A 23,013-nucleotide genomic window follows, 5' to 3' on the forward strand; every position below is an offset into this window, starting at 1 on the left:
TTAGAAATAAAACCTTTCCTTGAGACAAAACAATGGCACTGACATGTTGTAAGATATGTCAGTCCAAGTTACTTTTAGTTAAAACAGCTCAAACATACATTTTAGTCTGGGACTAGGCTTAAGCCTTGTCTGTGAAACCAGGGGATAGTCATTTAGACTGCCGTTATAGTGCTCTGCAGCACCAGTACCTATTCACTTTCATGGTATGAAAAGAAAACGACCAAGAAATTATGAAACGTTTTGTTTTGCTTGACCATTTAGACTGTGTGAGTTTTTCTGTGTATACAAATATACATGTGTTTATGTTGGTGAGTCATGTGCATGACAGGCTGGGTGAAAAAAACAGGTGCACATCCAGAACATCTGGATTCCTGCTGTCTGCATGAATGTATTTTTCATTCCGCTAACCCCCAAAAGACGCTATACGGTATGTCTCACATGCTCCACTAACATCTGCATCTCGATCTCTGTCCACTGTCAGGACGAAACGAAATGTTTTGAATGCGATTCCCGACGGATGTACAATGAGTTCACCCACCCCAACAGCCACACCATTGAGAACGTGGTGACGGCCTTCACTCCCAACCGCCTCAAAACCTGGTGGCAGTCCGAGAATGGTGAGCTCTTTTAGAAGTGATTTCAACAATGTCTCAAACTAAGCTCAGATTTACGAAGGTAGCTGCATTTAAAAGTTAGATCAACTAAAAAAAATTCTCATGAGCTTTGCTATTCACATTTTTATGGCTCTGTATTCTCATTTGTGAGAATTTTTATCAAGAATGTTTGGAGGAAACACCTGAGAAAAAGTTGAAACTTTAAGGGATAGTTCAGCCAAAAATTGTATTCTATTCTGTATCTATCTATATATTTTGTCTCAGTGTTTTTTTTTTAATATAAAGTCTATGGTCACCAAAATTGTTTCCTTACCAACATTCTTCCAAGATTTAACCATTATGTTACCAAAATGTATTCTTTTGTGTTCCAAAGACAAGAAATACATAAAGATTTGGAATGACATGAGGGTGAGGAAAAAAACATTTTTGAGTGAATCGTCCCTTTAAATGAAACATAAACATGACACTTCCAAGTCTCCTATCAAAGATCAATAGCACTCAAAATATTCTGAAAACCAATGATATACACATTTATATTTCACAATTCTCATATCATCCCAAAAGAACACTGTGTCTCATGGCAGAAATTTGGATAGACAAATAGAGAAAGGGATGGAAAAAGAAATGGTTCCGCTCAGAAGAAGAGCTGACAGGAAGTAGTGGTAATGAGAAAGTGAGAGCTGGGATGAATGCAGCCGCTGGGCGTGGGAAACAGCTGGCCTGCTCTCTCCCTAGCGACTGGCTTCCACAGCAGTCACGCTACCAGACTCAATCCACGGGTGTGGCACAGCATCACTAATTCAGGGAATTCATGACTTTGGATGCTTTATTTGGCATAGTGCTGCACTTTTTTTACGCCCTTGTTCCCAGTAAATGTAAAAAAGATGTTTCAAGGATGTTCATTGTGATTTTAAGTACTGTGAATTTCAACAGTGGCAATGGTTTACATATGGACCACTTATAATGTTAGTCAAAGATTTGTGCATTTTTTTCCCCCCAATATCTGACTAATACAATTAAACAGACTTTTTTTGCTACTATATATAATATGTAATATAATATGTAGATGACCTCTTTGTATGGAGATCTAAAGGGACATGCTAATACTTTTGCATTTCCTCAGAGAAAATTTGGGCCCTATTTTAACGATCCGAGCGCATGGTCTGAAGCGCATGGGGCAGGTGTTTTGGGGTAGCCTGGTCCTACCAGACTCTCGGACATTTCATTTGTACAGAGAGTCTGGCCACTCTCCATTGACAAGCGTTAACATCCTTGAAGGCGGGTACTCTGTTGAAGTTTAAAACTATTGGATCTGCCCAGAGCCACTCTGGATCTGCCATAACCAATCGCTAACGTTTAGTCGTGACGTATGTCACCTCAAACTAGCGCACGACATCAACGTCATCGTTCTCAGCCACTCCCTCTGTTCACTGATTGGACCGGTTAAAATTTGACTGGAGAAATATACCGCAATCCCAGACAGAGTACTGAAGGAAAATTAAAATTGAGCGGAAGTACGTAGGAGGGCGGAGCCAGGCTAGTTTTAGGGCGTGTCCAAATCCACTTTTGCTAGTTCAATGAGGGAAAAAATGGTCGGCGCACAAGGCGCATGGTCCAAAAGGGTTGTACCTAGTCTCTTAATGAGGAATGGGTGTGTCTGGGGCGTAACATGCAATAAACCAATTAGAGTCTCATCTCAAATTTCCTTTAAAAGACAGTTGCGCTTAGCTTAGAAATCTAGACGCACCCTAGCGGCAGAAAATTTATTTTGCCGCGAGAGTGTAGTCTAGCAACTCTCGGTAGACCTCAGAGCTGGAAAAAACAAACTCTGGTCAGGCCAATCACATCGTGTATATAGTCGGTGGGCGGACTTATAATGACGGAGCGGAGTTGCGGAGGTTCCGGGAGCTACAGGTAAACAAAGAAGCTGACGATCAGCGTCTTTCAAATCAGTTTTGGCCACTACTCTGGAAGACTTGGAGTTAAGCTTTTCTTTGAGGAAAGAACAAAGAACGGCACTGAAGTCATTCGTAAGAAAGGAAGATGTGTTCGGAGTTTAATCTATCAACTAACGTTAGCTCCGCTTCGGTTGGTTGTGGCGCTATCCAATTGCGTGCAGAGAATTTGACAGACAACCGTTTATCCCGCCCCTCGGATTGAGCCCTGTCAATGGTGAGTTTCCAGACCAAACATCTTGATGTGGGTCTGGCTTGTCAGGCTAAGTTGTGCTCGCACCACGGCGGATTCGCTATTTAAATGGCAGAATTTGCAAGCGGAAAGACTGAACGCTTCTCCAGAGAGAAATCCTTTCATTTTTAAAATGTAAAAATGTTTGTGTGCTGCTGCGCGTCCCTGTGTGTGTAATAAGCAGAGTGCACCCGACTATAAAAATACTGTGCTATTGACATTAGACCAGGTTTTTTTTGGTCAATGTCGCAGTCGTTTTCAGTTGCCTCAAAATAGCAACGCGCCAACAATGCGCCTGAACACACCTCGTTTTCAGACCAACACGCCCGTGGGCGAAAAAGATGGGTGTGCGTGCATTTGCTATTTAAACAACACGATAACTGCGTCGGGCTGAAACTAGCAAAAAACTCTGGCCCCACGCCTGGCGTCGCATTGCGCTGTGTGTATGATAGGAACCTATGTGCTCCTCACAAAATGTTTGTGTTCAGTACCAAACTTTTAGCATTCCCTAAGAAACTTTGAATTTGCTTGCAAAACTGTTGTGATGGAAATTATATGAGGTGGGAGGAAAAACATTATTGTTTTTTGTGAACGAATGCCAAGTTTCTCAGGGGGACCGCAATACATTTTGCAAGAGAATGTAAACGTTTAACAGCACTGAATAAAGCAATACTACATCCACCATGTTGTGATTGTCATGTGACCTACAGCGTAATTTGGGTTGCCAGTGTCTATTGGATGCACACTTTAGAATCCCGGCAGAAGTAATAGGTCAAGAAGTAATAAGTCCGGTTTTATTTTGCCTGCTGTTTTATATTACAAATAATACAACAAATTCAGACATAATACTAATTTCATGTAATGTTTTGCACCTACTGTATACTAGGGAAACAAACATATCCGGGCGCAGGAATGATCTTTTTGGAAACAAACTTACAGTATGTTTACATAAGACAGTGAACTCTTTTGTTTCAGAAGATCAAGGACATTTAATTTTTCCCATGAAACAACCCACAGTCTTTGATATTTTGAGTGAGGAAACTATTCGTGCCCGATTCCTTGGAGTCTCAAATATTTAACATATTACTATGCTTTTCTAAAACTGTGTTTAAAATAAGTACTTTTGATGGAGCCGATAGTCTCGTGGGCAGCACTCCAGCATGTAGCACAGTTGCACCTCATTTATTTCTTTCCTCACTCATTTATCCATTCCCATCCAATCAGGAGTTGAAAATGTGACCATTCAGCTGGATTTGGAGGCAGAATTCCACTTCACACACCTCATCATGACCTTTAAGGTGAGATAGACACTCTCTCACACACATAAACACAGAACTAGAACACAGTCTTGTGGAATGTAGAACATATGTGTAGATATGTTTGAAGTGCTTTTCTTCAAGTCGAGGGCTGTGTTTCCCAAAAGCATTGTAGAAACCTTTGGTACCAGTTGTGTCTACAATCTATTTCAGCTTTCTGCTTTTGAGAAAGTAAATGTAAACGTTTTGCTGTTTTCTGCAGACCTTTCGGCCCGCAGCCATGCTGATCGAACGTTCTGCAGATTTTGGACAGAGCTGGGAGGTGTACCGTTACTACGCTTTCAACTGCTCTGAATCCTTTCCACATATCCCTCGGGGGCCAATCAAAAAAGTGGATGACGTCATTTGTGACAGCCGCTATTCTGGCGTTGAGCCATCAACAGAAGGAGAGGTGTGTGATTTGCATGCATATAGACAAATATTCATATAAATACAAAGTTCTGTCATGAAACTCTAGATGGCACAGGCTGATAGGTCCTCAAACTGCTTGCAATCACATCGTTCTCTATAGGGCACTGCTGATTGGTTCCTGCTGTATCAGCAGCCAATGAGCTCACTACTCAACCTTCAAATACTTGGTTAGCATTTGCCTTAGCAGTTGCAGCGCTTTTTCAGAAACCCTCCACTTTCCCCTGCACCACCTGTATAGATCTGCTATGGGTAATTCATATACGCTTTATTGTACAGCTGCAGCATGTCGTGTATGTATTGGCAATGTCAATAACCAACAGTAGCAGTGTATATTTATTCCGCCAAGATCAAATATATCAACATTGTCATACCCATTACTAACTTGTATATAATATATATATACTGTAAATTCCTGAGTCATTGTTCTTGTGTACTTGTGAACAGGTCATTTTTAGGGTACTTGATCCTGCATTTAAGATTCCTGACCCTTACAACCCACATACTCAGAGTAAGTAAATAGCACATCACCACGGAAACTCTCTTGACCAATAGAAAGCTTTGTGGTGCTATTGGTGCCTGGCACTGAACATTTATTTTTTTAAATGATCATTTTATTTAAAATTTTCCCACAATTATTTTTCACCACCTCAGTCCCAAAGTACCATTGAATATGGGCACAATCCCCATAGACATTTACTAGGGTCCCCTCCCCAATATTCAATTAGTCATCTACAAAATAGGGGTTTTCATTGGCCAATTTTATGAACTATAACCTATAGGCTTAAAAAATGTCCAACAATTATTTTTTGGACTCTACAATAACTCTACAGGGGTAACTGCGTAACCCCTAAGGCAGTGGGTCCCAATCCTGGTCCTGGAGTAACCCCAACACTGCACATTTTTTATGTCACTCTTATCTAATGTCACTCAAATCATTTGAATTTGAATTTGCTTTGCAACTGTTAAAAAAGTATGTTCTGAATGTGTGTAGTATGAATGAAAGTACTGCATCCCCCATGTTGTTACTCTTATGTGACCAACAGTGTCAGTTGCATCGCTTCACCTCTATTCATAAATCCCTCCCGTAGCCTCATGGGATAGTAAAGTGTCTGAATGCGCACTTCAGAATCTCACCGGAAGTAGTATGTCATCCGGGAACTTTTCGACCTACTGTTGATTGAATACTATGTTTTCGGACATACTACTCTTTTGGCGTACTGTTTTTCACACACTTCATAAAAAGGAAGTATTCGATTTCTGACGCAGCATTGGAGTTTGTACTAATGAGCTGATGAAGTTGAATCGGGTGTGTTTCTTTAGGGAGACATCTAAAATTGTGCAGTGCTGGGGGTACTCCAGGACAAGGGTTGGGAACCACTGAGCCATAGGGACATGGGGATGGAAAAATATGAGATTGGAGGAAAAATACATTATTATTTTCCCCATCACCATTAGGGGCTCCATATAGAACAATAAATTGGTATATTTAATTTACGTTGGAATCAATTTAAATAGGCAACTTACTAAATTTGATCAGTTTTTAAATGTGCTTTGCTTTCTGGAAATAAACAGTACACTATGACTGTTCCTGAAATAGAGTTGAACTGTTGAGCTTGTCTAGGCTAATGTACAGTAAGTGTAAACATACTGGGGAAAATGACATAACAGGGTTGAACACAAGGTCAGGGTCAAAGAAAAATTCAGCGTTTTTCAGGAAAATGCAGTAAGCATGATATTTAATTTTTAGTACAAAGAACATTTTGGCAGATTTTTTAAAAAATTCGATTTAATAGTGATGAATGGACTGGTATTCAGATGAAAAGCACATTTAATTATTTATGCTTTACACACTAAACAGAATTAAACTGATTAAATAATGTCATATGTCATTTGTCAAGGTATTAATAATAATTAATAATGTGATAAATGTTGCACAAATGGCATAATTTTCCAAGAATGACTGACTGTTAATAAAGTGGGAAATTTAACCTACAATAACTGTTGTACGTGCATATTTGTTTTTTCTGACTACTGATGTATCATTGCGTGTCTGTTTGTTCATAAAGACCTAATGAAGATCACAAATCTGCGTGTACGGATGGAAAAGTTGCACACTCTAGGTGATAATCTGTTTGATGGCCGAGAGGAGGTGATAGAGAAATACTATTATGCTCTCTATGACATGGTCGTCCGTGGCAACTGTTTCTGCTATGGCCACGCCGCCAAGTGTGCACCAGTCGGAAACGAGGCAGGGGTTGAGGGCATGGTAAGTACACGCAACAACGATAATCAAAAACCAATCACTTGTGCTGCTCACCTATGTGTATGTGTGCAGGTTCACGGTCATTGCATGTGTAATCACCACACCACTGGACTCAACTGTGAGGAGTGTAAGGACTTTTACCAAGATCTGCCCTGGAGACCAGCTGTGGGCAGAGAGACAAACGCATGCAAGAGTATGACAAACAATTATTATATTATAATACATACCTAAGTCAGGCGCCTTATTGAATATTATTCACTAATCTGGTGTTTTCTTTTCTCATTCTCTCAGGATGTGAGTGTAATCATCACTCACATTCCTGTCACTTTGACATGGCGGTGTATCTGTCAACGGGAAACAGGAGTGGAGGAGTGTGTGATGACTGTCAGCACAAAACACTGGGCCAATGGTGTGAGAACTGCAAACCCTTCTACTACAAGCACCCTCACAGAGACATCCGAGACCCCAGGATCTGCGAGCGTAAGTGTGTTTAGCGCTTTCAAAATGGCTACCTTTTCTTCTGTTCCTATGCAGAAATAATGCTGTAAAGCGTTATTATGCATTTCTTAAAGGGATGTTACTCGATTAATTATGAATTAAAATTCAGTTAATGATTAATTAAATTAAAATGAACTGTGTAATCTATGTGTTTCTGTTGGGTGAACGTGATTTCACCAAGTACAACATGTTCCTGGATCACCATCTTTGCTCATCCTGGAATAACATTCCAATCAACCAATCAGATTTGAGGGACACGTTTACAGTTTATGTCAAGTTTAGGCTAATAACCAGTGTTAGATGCTTCTACATCAGTGTTATTCACATATCATTTCAGGGATAACTTATGGGTAGGGTTAGGTTTAGGGGTTGGGTTAGGACAACATTTTCAGAAAGGAATGTTGTTCCGGGATCAACTAAATATGTTGATCCAAGAACATGTCTTACTTGGGAAAATCAGGGTGACTGTTTGTGTTTAGCCTGTGACTGTGACCCACGTGGTTCTCTGAACGGAGGCTTATGTGACAGCGCTACGGATGTTCGAAGAGATATGATTGCCGGCCAATGTCGCTGCAAATCTAATGTGGAGGGACAGCGTTGTGACCACTGTAAAAAGGGACACTATGGCCTCAGCGACGACCCATTAGGCTGTCGGTGTGCGTAAACACATACACATATATACACACAAGCTGCTTGTTTCATGTTCTTTCAAGGCTTTGACCTCTGAAAGACTTCCTGTTTTCTGAAGCCACTGTGTATGATCATGTTTTTCTTTCTTTTGTGTGGACCCAGCATGCAGCTGTAATCCTCTAGGCACACTCTCCGCAGGAAGTCCCTGTGATATTCAGACAGGAAGCTGTTTCTGCAAACGTCTTGTGACTGGACGAAATTGCGGCCAGTGTTTGGTAAGAGAGCATTATAAGTATGTGTGTTTTGGGTTTGTGTTTTTGTCCTTGAGCATAACATAATTTTCCCTTTCAGCCTCAGCACTGGGGTCTCAGTAATGATATGGATGGCTGCAAACCATGTGACTGTGACATAGGTGGGGCTTTGAATAATAAGTAAGTACCCGTTTCAACTTTGTTTAAAAATAATCAATTATCATGTCATTTCATTATTATTTTTTTATTTCAAATGAATTTATCCAGGCCAATATAAATATTCTTGCATATATTTTGTTTGCTCTGTAGTTGTTCTCAGGAGACAGGGCAGTGCGCTTGTAAGGGGCATATGTTTGGTAGGCGTTGTGACCAAGTGCATTCTGGGTACTACTTCGCAGCACTGGATCACTACAAATATGAAGCTGAGGATGCTTCCTTTGGACCGGTAAGTGTCAGCTAGGAACACTGGCCTTCATTCATGAAACACAAGTAAAAAAAATTTGGTAACACTTTATAATAAGGTCCATTGGTTAACATTAGTTAATCCATTAACTAATATTAACTAACAATGAGTAATACATGCGTTACAGTATTTCTTAATCTTTGTTAACTTTAGTTAATGAAAATACAACTGTTCATTGTTAGTTCATGTTAGCTCAGGTCCATTAAATAATATTAACAGGTAACAGACAACTTTTTTATTTAATAATGTGTTAGTAAATATAGAAATTAGCATTAACTAAGATTAATAAATGCTTTAGAAGTATTTTTCATTGTTAGTTCAAATGTTAACAAAAGATTTTTCGGTAACATTAAAATATTGTTTCATTAACTAAGATTAATAAATGCTTTAGAAGTATTTTTCATTGTTAGTTCAAATGTTAACAAAAGATTTTTCGGTAACATTAAAATATTGTTTCATTTGTTAACAAATGAAACAAATGTTAACAAAATGAAACAATATTTTTATGTTACCGAAAAATCTTCAAAATGTAGCATTTTAAAATTGTGACTATTTACATACACTCAAAAAAACATTTAAGCCTTTTTTCAAGATTTGCACATTTCAATTAATAGTGAAATTCCATTAAATTGAATTGAATAATACATTAATATTATGAATTAATAATTTCAAATAGGTTAAGAAAACTAGAGCTTAATAAAAAATTGTGTATAAATCTTAATTGAACAAGGGAATGGACCATTTAGTTTATATGATTCGTATTCGTAAATCTTGAAAAAAGGCTTAACATGCAAAAAGTTTCCATGACAATGATTTTATGAACAAACAGCATGTGAAAGTTTACTTAAGACTACTTGTACTGAGAAACGAAATGTGATCATTTACACAAGAATGGTTTTATGAACTAATTGAATGTGACAATTTATTCAACAATAGTTTTACAAAACAATTGTGTGACAGTTCACTTAAGAATGATTTTACAAACTAAATGCGAAATTTAACAAAAATAGTCAATAATAATTTAACAACAATAGAAGAAAAGTGCAAAAATTTACTTAGAAAAGTTTTACAAACAAATTAAATGGATCAGTTTTTCTTTTAAAAAATAATGGTTAATTTACATAAAAATCGTTTGTACTTATTAATGGTGACAATTTATCGATTCCATTAGCAAATTAATGACAAAAATGTAAGTCATTTGCTTTTATGAAAAAACTGAATAAGAAAATGTTTGTAAAAATAGTTTTATGAAAGATATACACAGAAATTTGTTTTGCTCATCCTGCTGTTCTCTGAATGATACCCAATGAGTGTTTGAGTTGTTCACTGTAACATGTAACAGAACCAAATTTATTGATATGCATAAATGCAAGTCTTTATTGATTGTATGCAGGCAGTAAAAGTGGTTCAAAGACCATTTCCTTTGGATCGTAAACCCACCTGGACGGGTACAGGATTTGTTAACGTACCAGAGGGTGAAACACTGAGATTCACCATTTACAATTTCCCACAATCTATGGAATACAACTTAATGATCCGCTATGAACCACTGGTAATAAACACGCATACAATATTCAATTTATAACTCGCATACATGGTCACAAACAACCAAGTACATGTATTTGATGCATTTATTGTAGTTGCCAGATGAATGGGAGCAGGTTGTAGTAAAGATAGAGCGGCCCAAGATCAATTATACAACAGCACACTGCACTTCTACATACAATGATGAACAGACCATCTCACTGCACCCTGGATCCAGGTAAAGTTGCATTAGCATGTGTTTAGTTTTGTTTATTGTGTATTTGACTCCTAATCGTGTGTTTGTGTGTTTCAGATATGTAGTTCTGCGTGGGCCAGTGTGTTTGGAGAAGGGTCAGAACTACACAGTGAAAATGAACTTCCCACAGTACTCATCATACAGCTATCACTCTTCTCCTCACACACTTGTCGATTCAGTAAGTTTATTTAATTTTCAATTTGTGCATGAATATAACATTAAATAAACCAACTTACATTTGCAATTACACACATATAAACTAATGCAAATCCATTTGTCCTCTGTCTTTATATTCACAACCATCAAACACAGTGGTTTGTTGCAATAATCATGCCTAATGACCTTTTTTTCTGACTTCTGTAGATAGTGCTTCTGCCAGAGGTGCAAGACCTGGATCTATTTTCTGAGGGACTCCAGCAGAAGGATGACTGGGAGATGTTCAAGAAATACAGATGTATGGAACGGAGCCAAAATGTTATTAAAATCCCCTTGACGGATATTTGCAGAGACTTCATCTTCAGTGTGTCATCTCTACTACACAATGGAGCTCTGGGTGAGACAGTCAAAAAAATGATAAAAACTAAGCAAGAAATAGTCTAAATAGCCTGAGAAGGCATTGCTTGATAAGGCAGCGAAGCTTTCGGACACAGCCATTATATTGCTATTTAGTTTGAATAAACCTCAATTGTCTCTCAATTATTTATCACTGGCAGAATGTAGGTGTGACCCACGAGGTTCTCTGAGCACAGTGTGTGACGTTAACGGTGGGCAGTGTCAGTGTCGACCCAATGTTTCAGGAAGGAACTGCGATGCCTGTGCCCCGGCCACCTACCAATTTGGACCCTCGGGATGTAGATGTTAGTGAACACTACACACATGCACATGTACACAAGTCAACACCAACATAGCCATTAGCACAGAATAACATTAACGTTCCGATCCCTTTCTCATCAGCCTGTGACTGTAACCCGCTGGGCTCTCAGAACCTTTTCTGCCACCCCACCACGGGCCAGTGTTTATGTGTGCCAGGGGCATATGGGCATCACTGTGGCAACTGTAAGCCCAACCATTGGGGCTTCCCTCAATGCAAGCCCTGCTCCTGTAACGGGAACAGCGAACAGTGCCACCCGCTTACTGGCGAGTGTCTGAAATGCAGGGGTAACACCACAGGCCACAACTGTGAGAGGTAGGAGAGCCTAACATAGGATTTTTTACACTGCCCTTTTTAAACTACCCTGGGTTAATGTCTTTTTAAACCCAGAGTAAAGACCAGTTTTAACCCTTGATTATCTGCTCCAGAGCCAAAGATACAGTATACAGTTTTAAACAATATGGAAAATGAAAATGAACAATAACTTATAAACCTTTTAAAGACAGACCTACAATAAAGCTTAGTGTCAGGGTTTGGGTGATGAAAGGAGCGAGGACTCAGATGCAAAAGTAAAGGGTTATTTATTCATTATAAAAATAAAACAAAACAAACAAAAACTACCCCGTGGGGGAAACAAGACAGGCAGCAAGATTCCAGAACTAGACTTGGCAGGGTCAGGACACAAGAAGGGTACCTTAGACGACGAACCAGCACAGGCCTGCAAACACAAGGGGAATAAATAGGGACGCAAACAAAAGAAGGTAATGAGGGAAGGCAAATTAACCAATAATCAGGAAACAAGATGGGCGGGGTTAGACAATAGATAGGAGAGCACATGGCACAAGGAAATGCATGACAAGCCATGTGCTCACACCAAACATGACAAACACAAGCACATGGCCAGCAAAGACAAAATTACAAGCCATGTGCTCACAAAACAAAAGATGAACACGCGAGCCAATGAGCACACTCATAGACTGCGTGTTCACACAAAACATGACGACATGAAAGCACACGGCCAGTGAAAACAAATCGGGTGCTACACAGAACATGACAACACAAGAGCACCTGGCCAAAGAAAATATTAACTAAGCGCTCACAAGACAAGAGCGCACAGTGGGTGAAAGAACACAGCCCATACGCTCACATGAGAACAAGGAGACAAGACATGGAGACAAGAGAGTGTATGACTTGAGCACATTCGAGACCCTACACTCACACAAAGACAAGACAAATATGTAATGTCAGGGCTCTGTCACAAAACCCTGACACTAAGAGGTTGTTAACCCATGATATTTGCTTCGGCTGAAGCCATCATTCACCCCACAAATTATTTCAGATTATTTTTTGCTATACAAAAATTACACCAATCAGAGACTCGAAAAAGCAAGGCACCAAAAGAGCTCCACCTACTCCCTTGAGGCACTCCAAGTAACGTAATTGAGTCGATCTATCTTCGCTCTCAAAATACTTAAAGTTTGTATATATATACAGTATATATATATATATATATATATATATATATATATATTTGCATATTTTGCAATTAACTTAAAATATATAGTTTTATGTATATAATCAACATTTGGAAACGAGTAGTTTTATATTCCTCCATCGTTTTAATTTCTATTATGCTGTTTGCAATGCTTCATGGGATTGTAGTTCTTTCACTCACTAAAGCCGTTTCACGAGTTTGCTTGTACATGTAATCAGATCAGATATGGTAATGCATGCATATTTGGCCGGAACACAGAGTACTCCCCCCGCTTCCATGACTGGGATATGAACCAGCCGAGAGGCATTGGGGTTGTGAAGAGTTTGCTGTAAAACTGTCACGGGACAGAGGTGAGGGGCGGCTATATATACATGTTTCTTCTCGCACTTATTGGTTGGATTAAGCACACGGTCTGATGTTCAAAATCTTTTTTCTTCAAATCAAAGTTTGTAGTGTTGTGATTCACCTCATAGCTCGTTAGCTTGGTTCATGGCTTATAACTCTTTAACAAAGAGTTTTTAAAAATTCTGAAAAGGGGGGTGGGCGACAATGCCTAATAATATAATAATAAGGCGCTAATAAATAACCTTGAATCATTAAATATTCACACACTTTGTGCAGGAACTTTTACGTTTAGTCTCCTTGTCTGAGGAAAACAGTGAAAAAATATAAAACAGTGATGGAATGATGAAGAGAGAGCCTACTATTTTTTGTCATTTCAAAATCATAGCAGATGACAGACAGACCAGCAACTATTAAAACAAGCTTCTTGCTCATTGTGTGCTGTATTTGTCCAATCGCTGTAGAATGAACCATAATTGCACTTCCTAGGACATGTAGTGCAGCTCGCCCTCTGGGCTCAGTTAGTTTTTTGAGAAGCCAGTTATTTAAAAAGTATCCTGGTGGTTCTTTTACAGAGCTATGAAATATTTACAAATGCTGTAGTATTTGATCTAATCTTATAGATAGTCTTAATTGTTTATATTGAAAGTTAATTTCAATGAAACATTGTTTCCATCATTAAATATACACAAATCCCTCAGAAATGTAGAAATACCCCTGTGAAAAACATTGAAAGTTTTAATTAAGTGGCTTTACCCAGAAGCAGGTACCTTCTTATTAAAGGGATGGTTCACCCAAAAATGAAAATGATGACATAATTTACTCACCCTCAAGTTGTTCCAAACCTGTGTGAATTTCTTTCTTCTGCTGAACACAAAAGAAGATATTTTGAAGAATATGGTTAACCAAACAGGCCTAGAGCCCAAATGACTTTCATAGCATGGGAAAAAAAATACTATGGAAGTCAATGTGGCCCATCAACCTTTTGATTACCGATATTCTTAAAAATATCTTGTGTTCAGCAGAAGAAAGAAATTCGTACAGGTTTGGAACAACTTGAGGGTGAGTAAATTCTATTTAATGTACATTTAGGCATTTGTCTGATCTTTTATCCAAAGTTACATTGCACTCTCAAGGTAAACATTTGTATTGGTTCATGCATTCCTTGAGAAATGAATCTATGACATTAGGGTTGCCAGTGCAATGCTCTACTTCTTGAGCAACGAAAATAAATACATGTGTGCTTCCTGAAACTCTGTTCCAGGTGTGAAAGTGGTTATCACCGTAAAACTTTGGGCTTAAGAGAGCCGTGTCGCCCTTGTATGTGCCCTAACGGACCTGGAAGCGGAATGCAGTTTGCTGAGAGCTGTTACCAAAACCCCAACTCTCTCCAAATGCACTGTGTCTGTACCTCAGGCTACAAAGGTAAATGCATCAGTAGGAGAACAGAACAGAAACAATTTCTTAAATTTCACATATAAAACACTTCTCACTCCTACTCCACCTTCTAGGACCCAAATGTGAGGAATGTACCTCTGGTTATTATGGTAACCCTCAGGTACCAGGGGGGCGGTGCCAGCCATGTCAGTGTAACGGAAATATTAACATGCAAGACCCTGAATCATGCGACACCCGCACGGGTGCCTGTCGCAAATGCCTGTTCCACACCGATGGCAATGCGTGCCAGTACTGTAGACGTGGCTACTATGGAGACGCCCATACACAGAACTGCAGGAGTAAGTATGCAATGTAAACAAACGCATTACTCTGCTGCATTTGATTGGCTACATGTGTGCGCATGCAGTGTGTGTGATTGTGTTTAAAAATCCATCTGTTCATCCATGCTCTTTTTAGAATGTGGTATACGCTTGTTGTCCTTTCCTCCATGACATCCTTTCTTCTGCGAAACACAAAAGAAAATAAGTTTAAAGAATGTTTTTGTCCATACAAGGAAAACAAATCTTTTTTTTTTTTTATCGTTTTGTCTTTAGGGTGTATGTGCCAGCTTTTGGGAAGTTCCAGGCAAAGCTGTGTTGACGGCTTGTGTGAGTGTGACAGGGTTAGCGGGCAGTGCCCATGTCTGCCTGGTGTGGAGGGTCAGCACTGCGACCGCTGTGCCCCCAACACATGGAACATCAACAGTGGCAAAGGATGTCAACCTTGCCAGTGCCACCCAGAACACTCGCACAGTTCCTCTTGTGACCTGGTATAAATACAAACACCTATATTTATGACAAGTTGACTAAATCAATCATAAATCATAAGTTGAATTATCCACTTATCTCAGCTGTCAGGTCAGTGTTCCTGTAAGCCTGGTTTTGGAGGCAGGACGTGTGAGGAGTGCAGGGAACTGTTCTGGGGCAATCCTGAGGTGCAATGCCACGGTGAGTCTGCACTGCGTCATCGCAACTGGCCCGCGCAATGGGTCATGTGAGTGGAGTCCGATTACTGCTGTACTAATATTCGAGCACACTGTGTAATTCAGTTGAGTAGCACAATTTAACCCTCAATTTCATGGCGCACGTTTCCTTCAACATATTTTATTAGTACAATGTATAAAAAAGAATGGATGGAAACAACAAGATGAAAAGAAATATTCCAAAATATATATATATTTTTAAATCCACAAGAGCTAAAATGTTCCTTTTCATTTCTATTTCGATTCTGTTTCTCGGGAAATATTTCCTTGAACACATTAAATGGAACCACTGCTTTTTTTCGCAAAAAAAAAGAAAAATTTGATATTGCGATAAATTAAATTAGCTAATTCGTAAAATTCTCATGCATTTCTTAACATGACCTGATTGCCAAATGAAGATTTCAACCAATTTGTCATGTAACAATGATGAAAAATTGTGCATTATAATTTTTTGTGATCTTATATTGCAGTTATTTCTATGTGTTTGGAGGTTTTACTATATATATATATATATATATATATATATATATATATAATATAATATAATATAATATAATATAATATAATATAATATATATATATATATATATATATATATATATATATATATATATATATATATTAAATTAATATTTTTTCAGTATACAGTGTATCAAATAATATATTAATATTTTCTCAGTATGATTTTTTTAATTTTTTTAAATATACAGTTTCTTTGAAAATTTACATTTTGGTCTCTTGAACACATTAAATAGAAACGCTGATTTATTCACAAATTGTTTTTGCGATATTGCGATAAACAAAATGTGCAAGTCTGAAAACAAAGCTGTTGATTCTGAAAATGCTCATGCATTTGTTAACATGACCTGAAGTGAAGATGTCAGACCAGATTTAACCAATTATTATTACATTTAACAAATAATGGCGCATGAAGAACAGAATCAAGATCCAATCTGCCTGATATCTGTGAAAAAAATTAAACCATTGTAAATGCGGCCTTGAACACATTAACCACACACAAATACAAACAAACACACTTTCACAGGGAAATACCACCAATGCTTATTTGCATCTCCACTCAGCTAATTCCAGAAAGTCATTATGAAATCTCTGATATCTTGGCCAGCAGTTGATTTTGTTGTGATTTCGTTCTAGTTAATGTATTCCTAATTCTTCCATCTGCTTTACTCAAGCATGATAGTGTCCAAAGACTCAGATGGATACGATACAAGGTTAAAATGTTACCAGACAATGTTCCTGCATGTGGTACGCTGACAAAGTTTCCCTTGTGAGACTGGGCTGCTAAAAACAAACACATGCGCACCACGTAAATAAACTCCCAGAATGTTTGGAAACTGGTTGGAAAGTTTATACATAAGTGTTTATTTGTGTCAGTGTGATTTATTCAATTCTCTCTGATATTCTACAGAAAGAGTCCAAGAGACCCAGAGTTTATTTGAATAAGGGTCTGCTGCCTCTTTAAGTATAAGTGTGTGATTTGTTCTTTTTGTAATACAACCAAACAAACATTATTTCTTTCCATGCTTTTTATCTTTGTGGTGCACTTAAGTAAGCACTTATGTGAAACATTGTACGTTTCAAGTGAATTTGAATGGTTTGGGGATAATAATTGCGTTTACATGCACAATCTTCGATTCAGTCAAATGAACACCGTAAACAGTGTTCTATTGGCAGAGAGTTTAGACAAAACCTGAAATACTGTACAGCAAAAAATCTATGTTTATGTTTCAAGGTCAAGGGCCAAGAAAAAAATTCCAGTATAGAGATAAACAAGCTCCGATCATCCCAAAAAGAAAAAAATAAGCTTGAAAATTGCCATAATGTTCCAAAGGAATACTCTGAAAACAACTGTTGAACTACACAAAACTGTCACACTTCATCCCAATAACAAGCAGAAAGAAAATATACAATTATATTCTGCATAAAGACCATTTTAAGACAATTATTTTCTTAAACACATTTAGTAATGAGGTTATCCTCAGTGATAACTCATCAGATTTGCATGACTGTATACAGTGATTATAATTTTAAAATAAAATTGTAAATTAGAAAATAATAAAATTATATATTTTTGGGCATTAAAACCAGCTGTTTTTACGCCTAGTATATCATGCGTGGTAATAAACAGATGCTTTCTCACACATTCCAGCACACACACACACGCATACAAGAATGCACTGTTCCTTCCAGCACTCACATCCAAGATTTTAAATCATATGAAGAATTTTGGCACCATTTCATATTTCAAATCATTTGTGCATGTTTGTGTTCCAGCATGTGATTGTGACCCACGAGGCATTGCCACTCAACAGTGTAATAAGATGTCTGGAGAGTGTGTGTGCGTAGAGGGTGTGTCCGGGCGAAGGTGTGACTCGTGTGGCCGTGGATACGTGGGGACCTTTCCTGATTGCGAGGCGTGTCATCAGTGTTTTCGCGAATGGGATGTTAATGTGGGAGAACTGACCAATCACACGCAGAGGCTGGTGAATACAGTAGAGGATATGAAAGAGACGGGCGGGGCTACACCCTATAAAGACATCATATCGAGTCTGGAGGTTGAAACCAGACAGCTCAGAGAGATACTGGAAGATGACAAGGTTCAACAAACTCTCTCACACACACAGAGGATGCTGCAGCAAGCCAAGTATGTATAACACATCCACACACATATCACGCCATTGTTTTCCTTTTTATATACTCTCTTCGTTTAAAGTGAATTAATTCACTCTCATACCATTCCAATTGCATGTGATTTTCTTTTTTGAAGTAGAGTGCAATAGCCTAGTTCCAGAAATACAAAATCACATTTATTTTCTCCATAGCACAATTGATTTTTAACAGTAACTTATACAACATTAAAGGTCCCATGGCATGGCATTTTTCTATTATTTTATAGTGTTTTCTGAGGTGTACTTATATTATTAGTATGATTTTTACATCATAAAATGTCATAATTTAGAAATAAAAGGCATTTTTTCTATACTGCTGTTTGCCCTGTGGCTGAATGCCCTGCTTCAAGAGGCGTGTCTGCTGTGAGACTTCAGTAAAAACGCCCACTGTTGTGATTGGCTGACATATTTGCATTTTAAATGAGCGGAGGGGGCGTGGTTTAACGAGGCACGAGCAGGCACGAGTCTGCCAGAGAGACGGATGGACCTGTGTTCACTTCTCATCAGTTCTCTCAGCATTTCTCAGTTCAGGGTGAACTGCTGTAGTTACTAGCATATACTTCAGGTTATTAGTTTATTTCTAGTCGGAGGGGCTGTCACTCATGTCAGAAAGTTAGTAACTTTAGTAAATTATGGATCAGCGCTGACTCGAGACGCGAACCGTTTAGAACGATTCAGTCCGATTTGGTGAACTGGTTCGGTTCACTAAAAAGAACCGATTCAAAAGAATGATTCGTTCGCGAACCGGACATCACGGAGACGAAGCGATTGCTAACAAAGTTATTTATAGTAACTACTGAGTTATGAGAGCGCTGTCAGTCAGCGCGAGTTTATTGTGTTTGTATCTGAGAGTTCTGAATAAACACGAGTCCCAGTCACACCGAGTCCTCTTCATCATTATTCTACCAACTTTGTAACACATGCAATGTACCATTACAGCGAGATGAACGAGTTAGTAAGTGTTGACTATAGCATTATTTCTAGATATGTTCCAATCATATGAAAAGCGTCAGTGACGCGCATTGAGTAACGTTACACAGCGCAAACAAAGACACAACAGCAGTAATCGAATGTAATCCAGTTTATTGTGGGGAAAGCTGGCTAGCCTAGCCCAGATATGCTCACGCTTACCCTCCTTCTGCTTAATCTCACGCCGCGTTTGGTGCCTCCGCTGTGGGCCAGATGCAGTACTGGGGGTCGGGGATGTTGGAGGCCGAGCTTCGGCGTGCGTGAAGTTTATCTCTAAAGATGTGACTGCTGATGTTAAACAGAAAAGACTGTATGCACATTTTAGAACAGATAGACGCGACAAGGACGTACAAAAACACTGACTCACAAGATAGAAAACACGAAAACACTGTTCTGTCGGGAGAGAGAGAGAAGCCGCTGCGTGTCCACAAATAATAAATAATAAGCTACACATAAGAAATCACAGATCAGAAGGAACTGAAGAAAGACTTCTGTTTTCATTTGTACATCCAAACACTGAGAAACTGCCAGTGTTCACTCGTTCACAAGTAACGTTAATGATCTCGAGTGTTTGCATGGGCGTGCCAGATTCTCTGGGCGGGGGAAAGGGAGGAAACCGCTCCTGCTTGGACGTCAAACCAGGAGACTTCAGGATTGGCTCGTCTGGCCTGTCATTTTCTCAAAGGCAGAGAGAGACAGCCAGAACTCGGGTTTACACCGATCAACATTTCTATCCACTTGGGGACAATATTCAGGCTAGGGGAACTCATATTATTGTTGAAATACCTCATAAAATGAAAATTTCATGCCATGGGACCTTTAAAGACAACATTTTAAAACTTTCATGGAAAGACCACTGTTGCATATACATCTCTGTAAAAGGAGATGTTTTGAAGAATGTTCACGCCGCTCTTTTCCATACAGTGAAAGTATTTATGGTGACAGCATCATAAAAGCTTAGTTATAGTTGTACCCCATAGTTGAAGGTCTTAAGACATACGACATTATTAAAAAATATATTGACAAATACCAATGAAGGACCACCTGGCCCACCTTGAAGTGCTGTGACAGCATGAAGAAATTACAACAAAAAATATTATTACAAATAATATTATTCTAATATTAATTTTATTATTAGTAGCAGTAATTAATAAATATCTGTTTTTTATGAATATGTTGATATTAATTAATATTTTGATTCATTAGTTATTTTTCCGAGCTCGCTCTTGTCCCTTTTCCCATCACATATCACATCGGAAAAGCATTTACTTAAAAAAAAAAAAATGAAGAAAATGTTCCAAAAGTGGAAATAAAGTGCCTAACGAAATGTTTAATAATAATAAAAGTATTTATTGGTTAGGGTTAGTAGTAGGTGTAGGGAGGGCTTTTATTGTCCCATTAAGGTGGCATCCATTTAATCATTTTAATAAATATAATCATTTACTCTCTATGTTATTATTGCATCCTGTTAATGTCCAACAATACTGAGGTGCAAATAGTATGTATCTGTCAAAATAAAGTATGAATAGCATTTACATATATTGCAAAGAACTGCTACTTTTACATGGTGTAAATAGATTATTTCACAATTTTCACTTAGTGTAAATAATAGCATCGCTAAGAAAATGCTGTTATTGTCACATAGTGTAAATAGAATATATAACTATTTGCACTTAGTGTAAATAGAATCTAGTTGCTATCTACACTTGGTGTAAACAGCATCTATTGCCTTAAAAAATTGTCTTGAAATCCTTTTTTTAACACTTATTCTAGCTTTTTTCAATGCAAGAATGTATCTTATGTAAACACCCACCAAGATTGGGGTTAGGCAAACCTAAAACCATTCAGGCAACCCACCAACTAATTGATTGGGGGGGGGGGTAGTTTTCCACATGGAAAATGGACTCAAGATGTTTTCAAGACCAGAGACATTGTGAATGCTAAGTTCTTTTTCACAGTTTACTTTTGATACTCTTCGATTTATTTCTCTTTTTTTTCTTTTTTGATACTATTCGATTTCTCCTGATCTCAGTGAGACAGCATCATTTCTGAGAAAGTCTATGAACCGATCTGAAACCGATCTGGAGAAGGTATCTACTGACCATCAGATGGCCGTGGAGAACCTGGAAAGTCTGACCAAGGAGGCCCAAAACCTACAAGAGATCTCCTCTGACAAACAGCGGCAGGTTCTAAACATTAAACATTCAGACCCCAGAGGTGAGTTGAGCACACAAACATACTGGTTCAAATTCAACACACACGTGGTGTGTCTGAAGTGTGTGGTGATCATCTCCTGTAGGTGCGGCAGACGGCATCATTGAGTATAACAGGGAATCTGTCGGGGCGGAGTTCCGTGTCAATCAAGCCGTCTCTGACCCGGAAAGTACGGTCAAAAAGTCTGCCTTTCTGCGGAAAGTTACAGAAGCCAAACTAGATGCCACAGAAAAAGAATTTAACCTGAAACATCAGCTGCATTTACAGAGGCTGGACAAAATTGGATTTGAACTGGACTCCACAGACCTTTCACGACTAAGCCGTCAGGTAACTAAAACTACATTTAAAATAAAAAATAAAAATAGTAGTCAGTGGGTTATTTGAATGGCTAGTGGGGCGCACAAGTACCCTGTGAGATTTAGGAGCTTGTGTTAGCATGTTAGTGGCATGTCAATCAGGTCTCAGAAACACAGCCTAAGAACTTTTAGAATCTAAACAATGTGCACATTATTTTAATGAATCAAAGCTATATTCTCATGGGTTATAATCAGATGTGTAAATGTGTGTGTAGGTGTGCGGAGGGGTGCCAGGTCTTGATGGTTGCGGTGAATGTGGTGGTCTTGGCTGTGTGAGCGCGGATGGCGTGTCCCAGTGTGGTGGAGAAGGATGTGAGACTATTGTGACCCAATCTCAAGAGGCCTTGAACAAAGCCAAAAACTTAGACCAAGAGGTCCTGCACTCGTTAAGAGAAGTGGACAAGCTAAACAAGATGGTAAGTATTCACAGCAATTTTAATTATCAAAAGTTTGCAAGAATTTTGTACTTTTATTCAGCAAAGACACATTAAATGGATCAAAAGTGACAGTAAAGACTTTTACATCATTGCAACAAAAAAAAAAATCTGTTTCAAATAAATGCTGTTCTTTTGAACTCTTTATTCATCAAATAATCCTGACATAGACGTACCTTGGTTTTCACAAAAATATTAAGCAGTTTTCAACATTGGTTATAATAAGAAATGCTTCAAATCAGCCTATTAGAATGATTTCTGAAGGATCATGTGACACTGAAGAATGGAGTGATGATGCTGAAAATTAAGCTTTGCATCACAGGAATAAAATACATTGTAAAATATATTCACATAGAAACATTATTTTAAATTGTAATAACATTTATTATATAAATATACATATTATATATATATATATACATATACATATACATACACGTATTTAATTATTACAGCTAATACAATTTAATATATATATATATAATTAAAAAAATGTTAAGTGTGTTTATAGGGATATGCATGTGTGTTGTCTGGTAGGTGTCAGATGCTCGAGGACGTGCTGATGAGGCTAAGCTCAGTGCTCAGGGAGTGTTACTAAGAGCCAATCAGAGCAAAGCCCGCGTGGAACAGACCAATGAGGAGCTCAGGGACCTCATTCAGCAAATACGAGACTTCCTCACAAGTATGAAATGTTACATATTGTAAACACTCACATATTAGTTGTGTTAGTATGAGAATACTAGAATTAGAGCATTAGAATACTAAAACTAAAACTAAAATACTTGTCAGAACTATAAGAACTTTAGTTTA

General features: G+C 38.2%; 2 protein-coding genes across 2 annotated transcripts in view; one reads left to right on the top strand and one right to left on the bottom strand.

Moving 5' to 3' along the window:
• The window catches only part of taf3 (TAF3 RNA polymerase II, TATA box binding protein (TBP)-associated facto), a 996,662-nt gene that overhangs the window by 505,719 nt on the left and 467,930 nt on the right, over positions 1-23,013 (bottom strand). The gene's annotated exons all lie outside the window — the stretch shown is intronic.
• The window catches only part of lamb1b (laminin, beta 1b), a 38,392-nt gene that overhangs the window by 3,021 nt on the left and 12,358 nt on the right, over positions 1-23,013 (top strand). The window contains exons 3-28 of the mRNA XM_079817179.1: positions 482-617; positions 4,026-4,099; positions 4,320-4,508; positions 4,973-5,036; positions 6,595-6,794; positions 6,864-6,984; positions 7,083-7,271; positions 7,769-7,945; positions 8,082-8,194; positions 8,271-8,350; positions 8,480-8,615; positions 10,027-10,185; positions 10,274-10,395; positions 10,471-10,591; positions 10,777-10,966; positions 11,127-11,270; positions 11,368-11,599; positions 14,386-14,546; positions 14,633-14,857; positions 15,113-15,327; positions 15,409-15,505; positions 17,836-18,205; positions 21,232-21,416; positions 21,499-21,740; positions 21,985-22,185; positions 22,741-22,885. Coding sequence (XP_079673305.1) covers positions 482-617; positions 4,026-4,099; positions 4,320-4,508; positions 4,973-5,036; positions 6,595-6,794; positions 6,864-6,984; positions 7,083-7,271; positions 7,769-7,945; positions 8,082-8,194; positions 8,271-8,350; positions 8,480-8,615; positions 10,027-10,185; positions 10,274-10,395; positions 10,471-10,591; positions 10,777-10,966; positions 11,127-11,270; positions 11,368-11,599; positions 14,386-14,546; positions 14,633-14,857; positions 15,113-15,327; positions 15,409-15,505; positions 17,836-18,205; positions 21,232-21,416; positions 21,499-21,740; positions 21,985-22,185; positions 22,741-22,885 — 4,288 coding nt within the window. The remainder of the gene's footprint in view (positions 1-481; positions 618-4,025; positions 4,100-4,319; positions 4,509-4,972; positions 5,037-6,594; positions 6,795-6,863; positions 6,985-7,082; positions 7,272-7,768; positions 7,946-8,081; positions 8,195-8,270; positions 8,351-8,479; positions 8,616-10,026; positions 10,186-10,273; positions 10,396-10,470; positions 10,592-10,776; positions 10,967-11,126; positions 11,271-11,367; positions 11,600-14,385; positions 14,547-14,632; positions 14,858-15,112; positions 15,328-15,408; positions 15,506-17,835; positions 18,206-21,231; positions 21,417-21,498; positions 21,741-21,984; positions 22,186-22,740; positions 22,886-23,013) is intronic.

The sequence above is a fragment of the Gobio gobio genome (assembly GCF_949357685.1).
Source record: "Gobio gobio genome assembly, chromosome: 5".
NCBI classification, from domain to species: Eukaryota; Metazoa; Chordata; class Actinopteri; order Cypriniformes; family Gobionidae; genus Gobio; species Gobio gobio.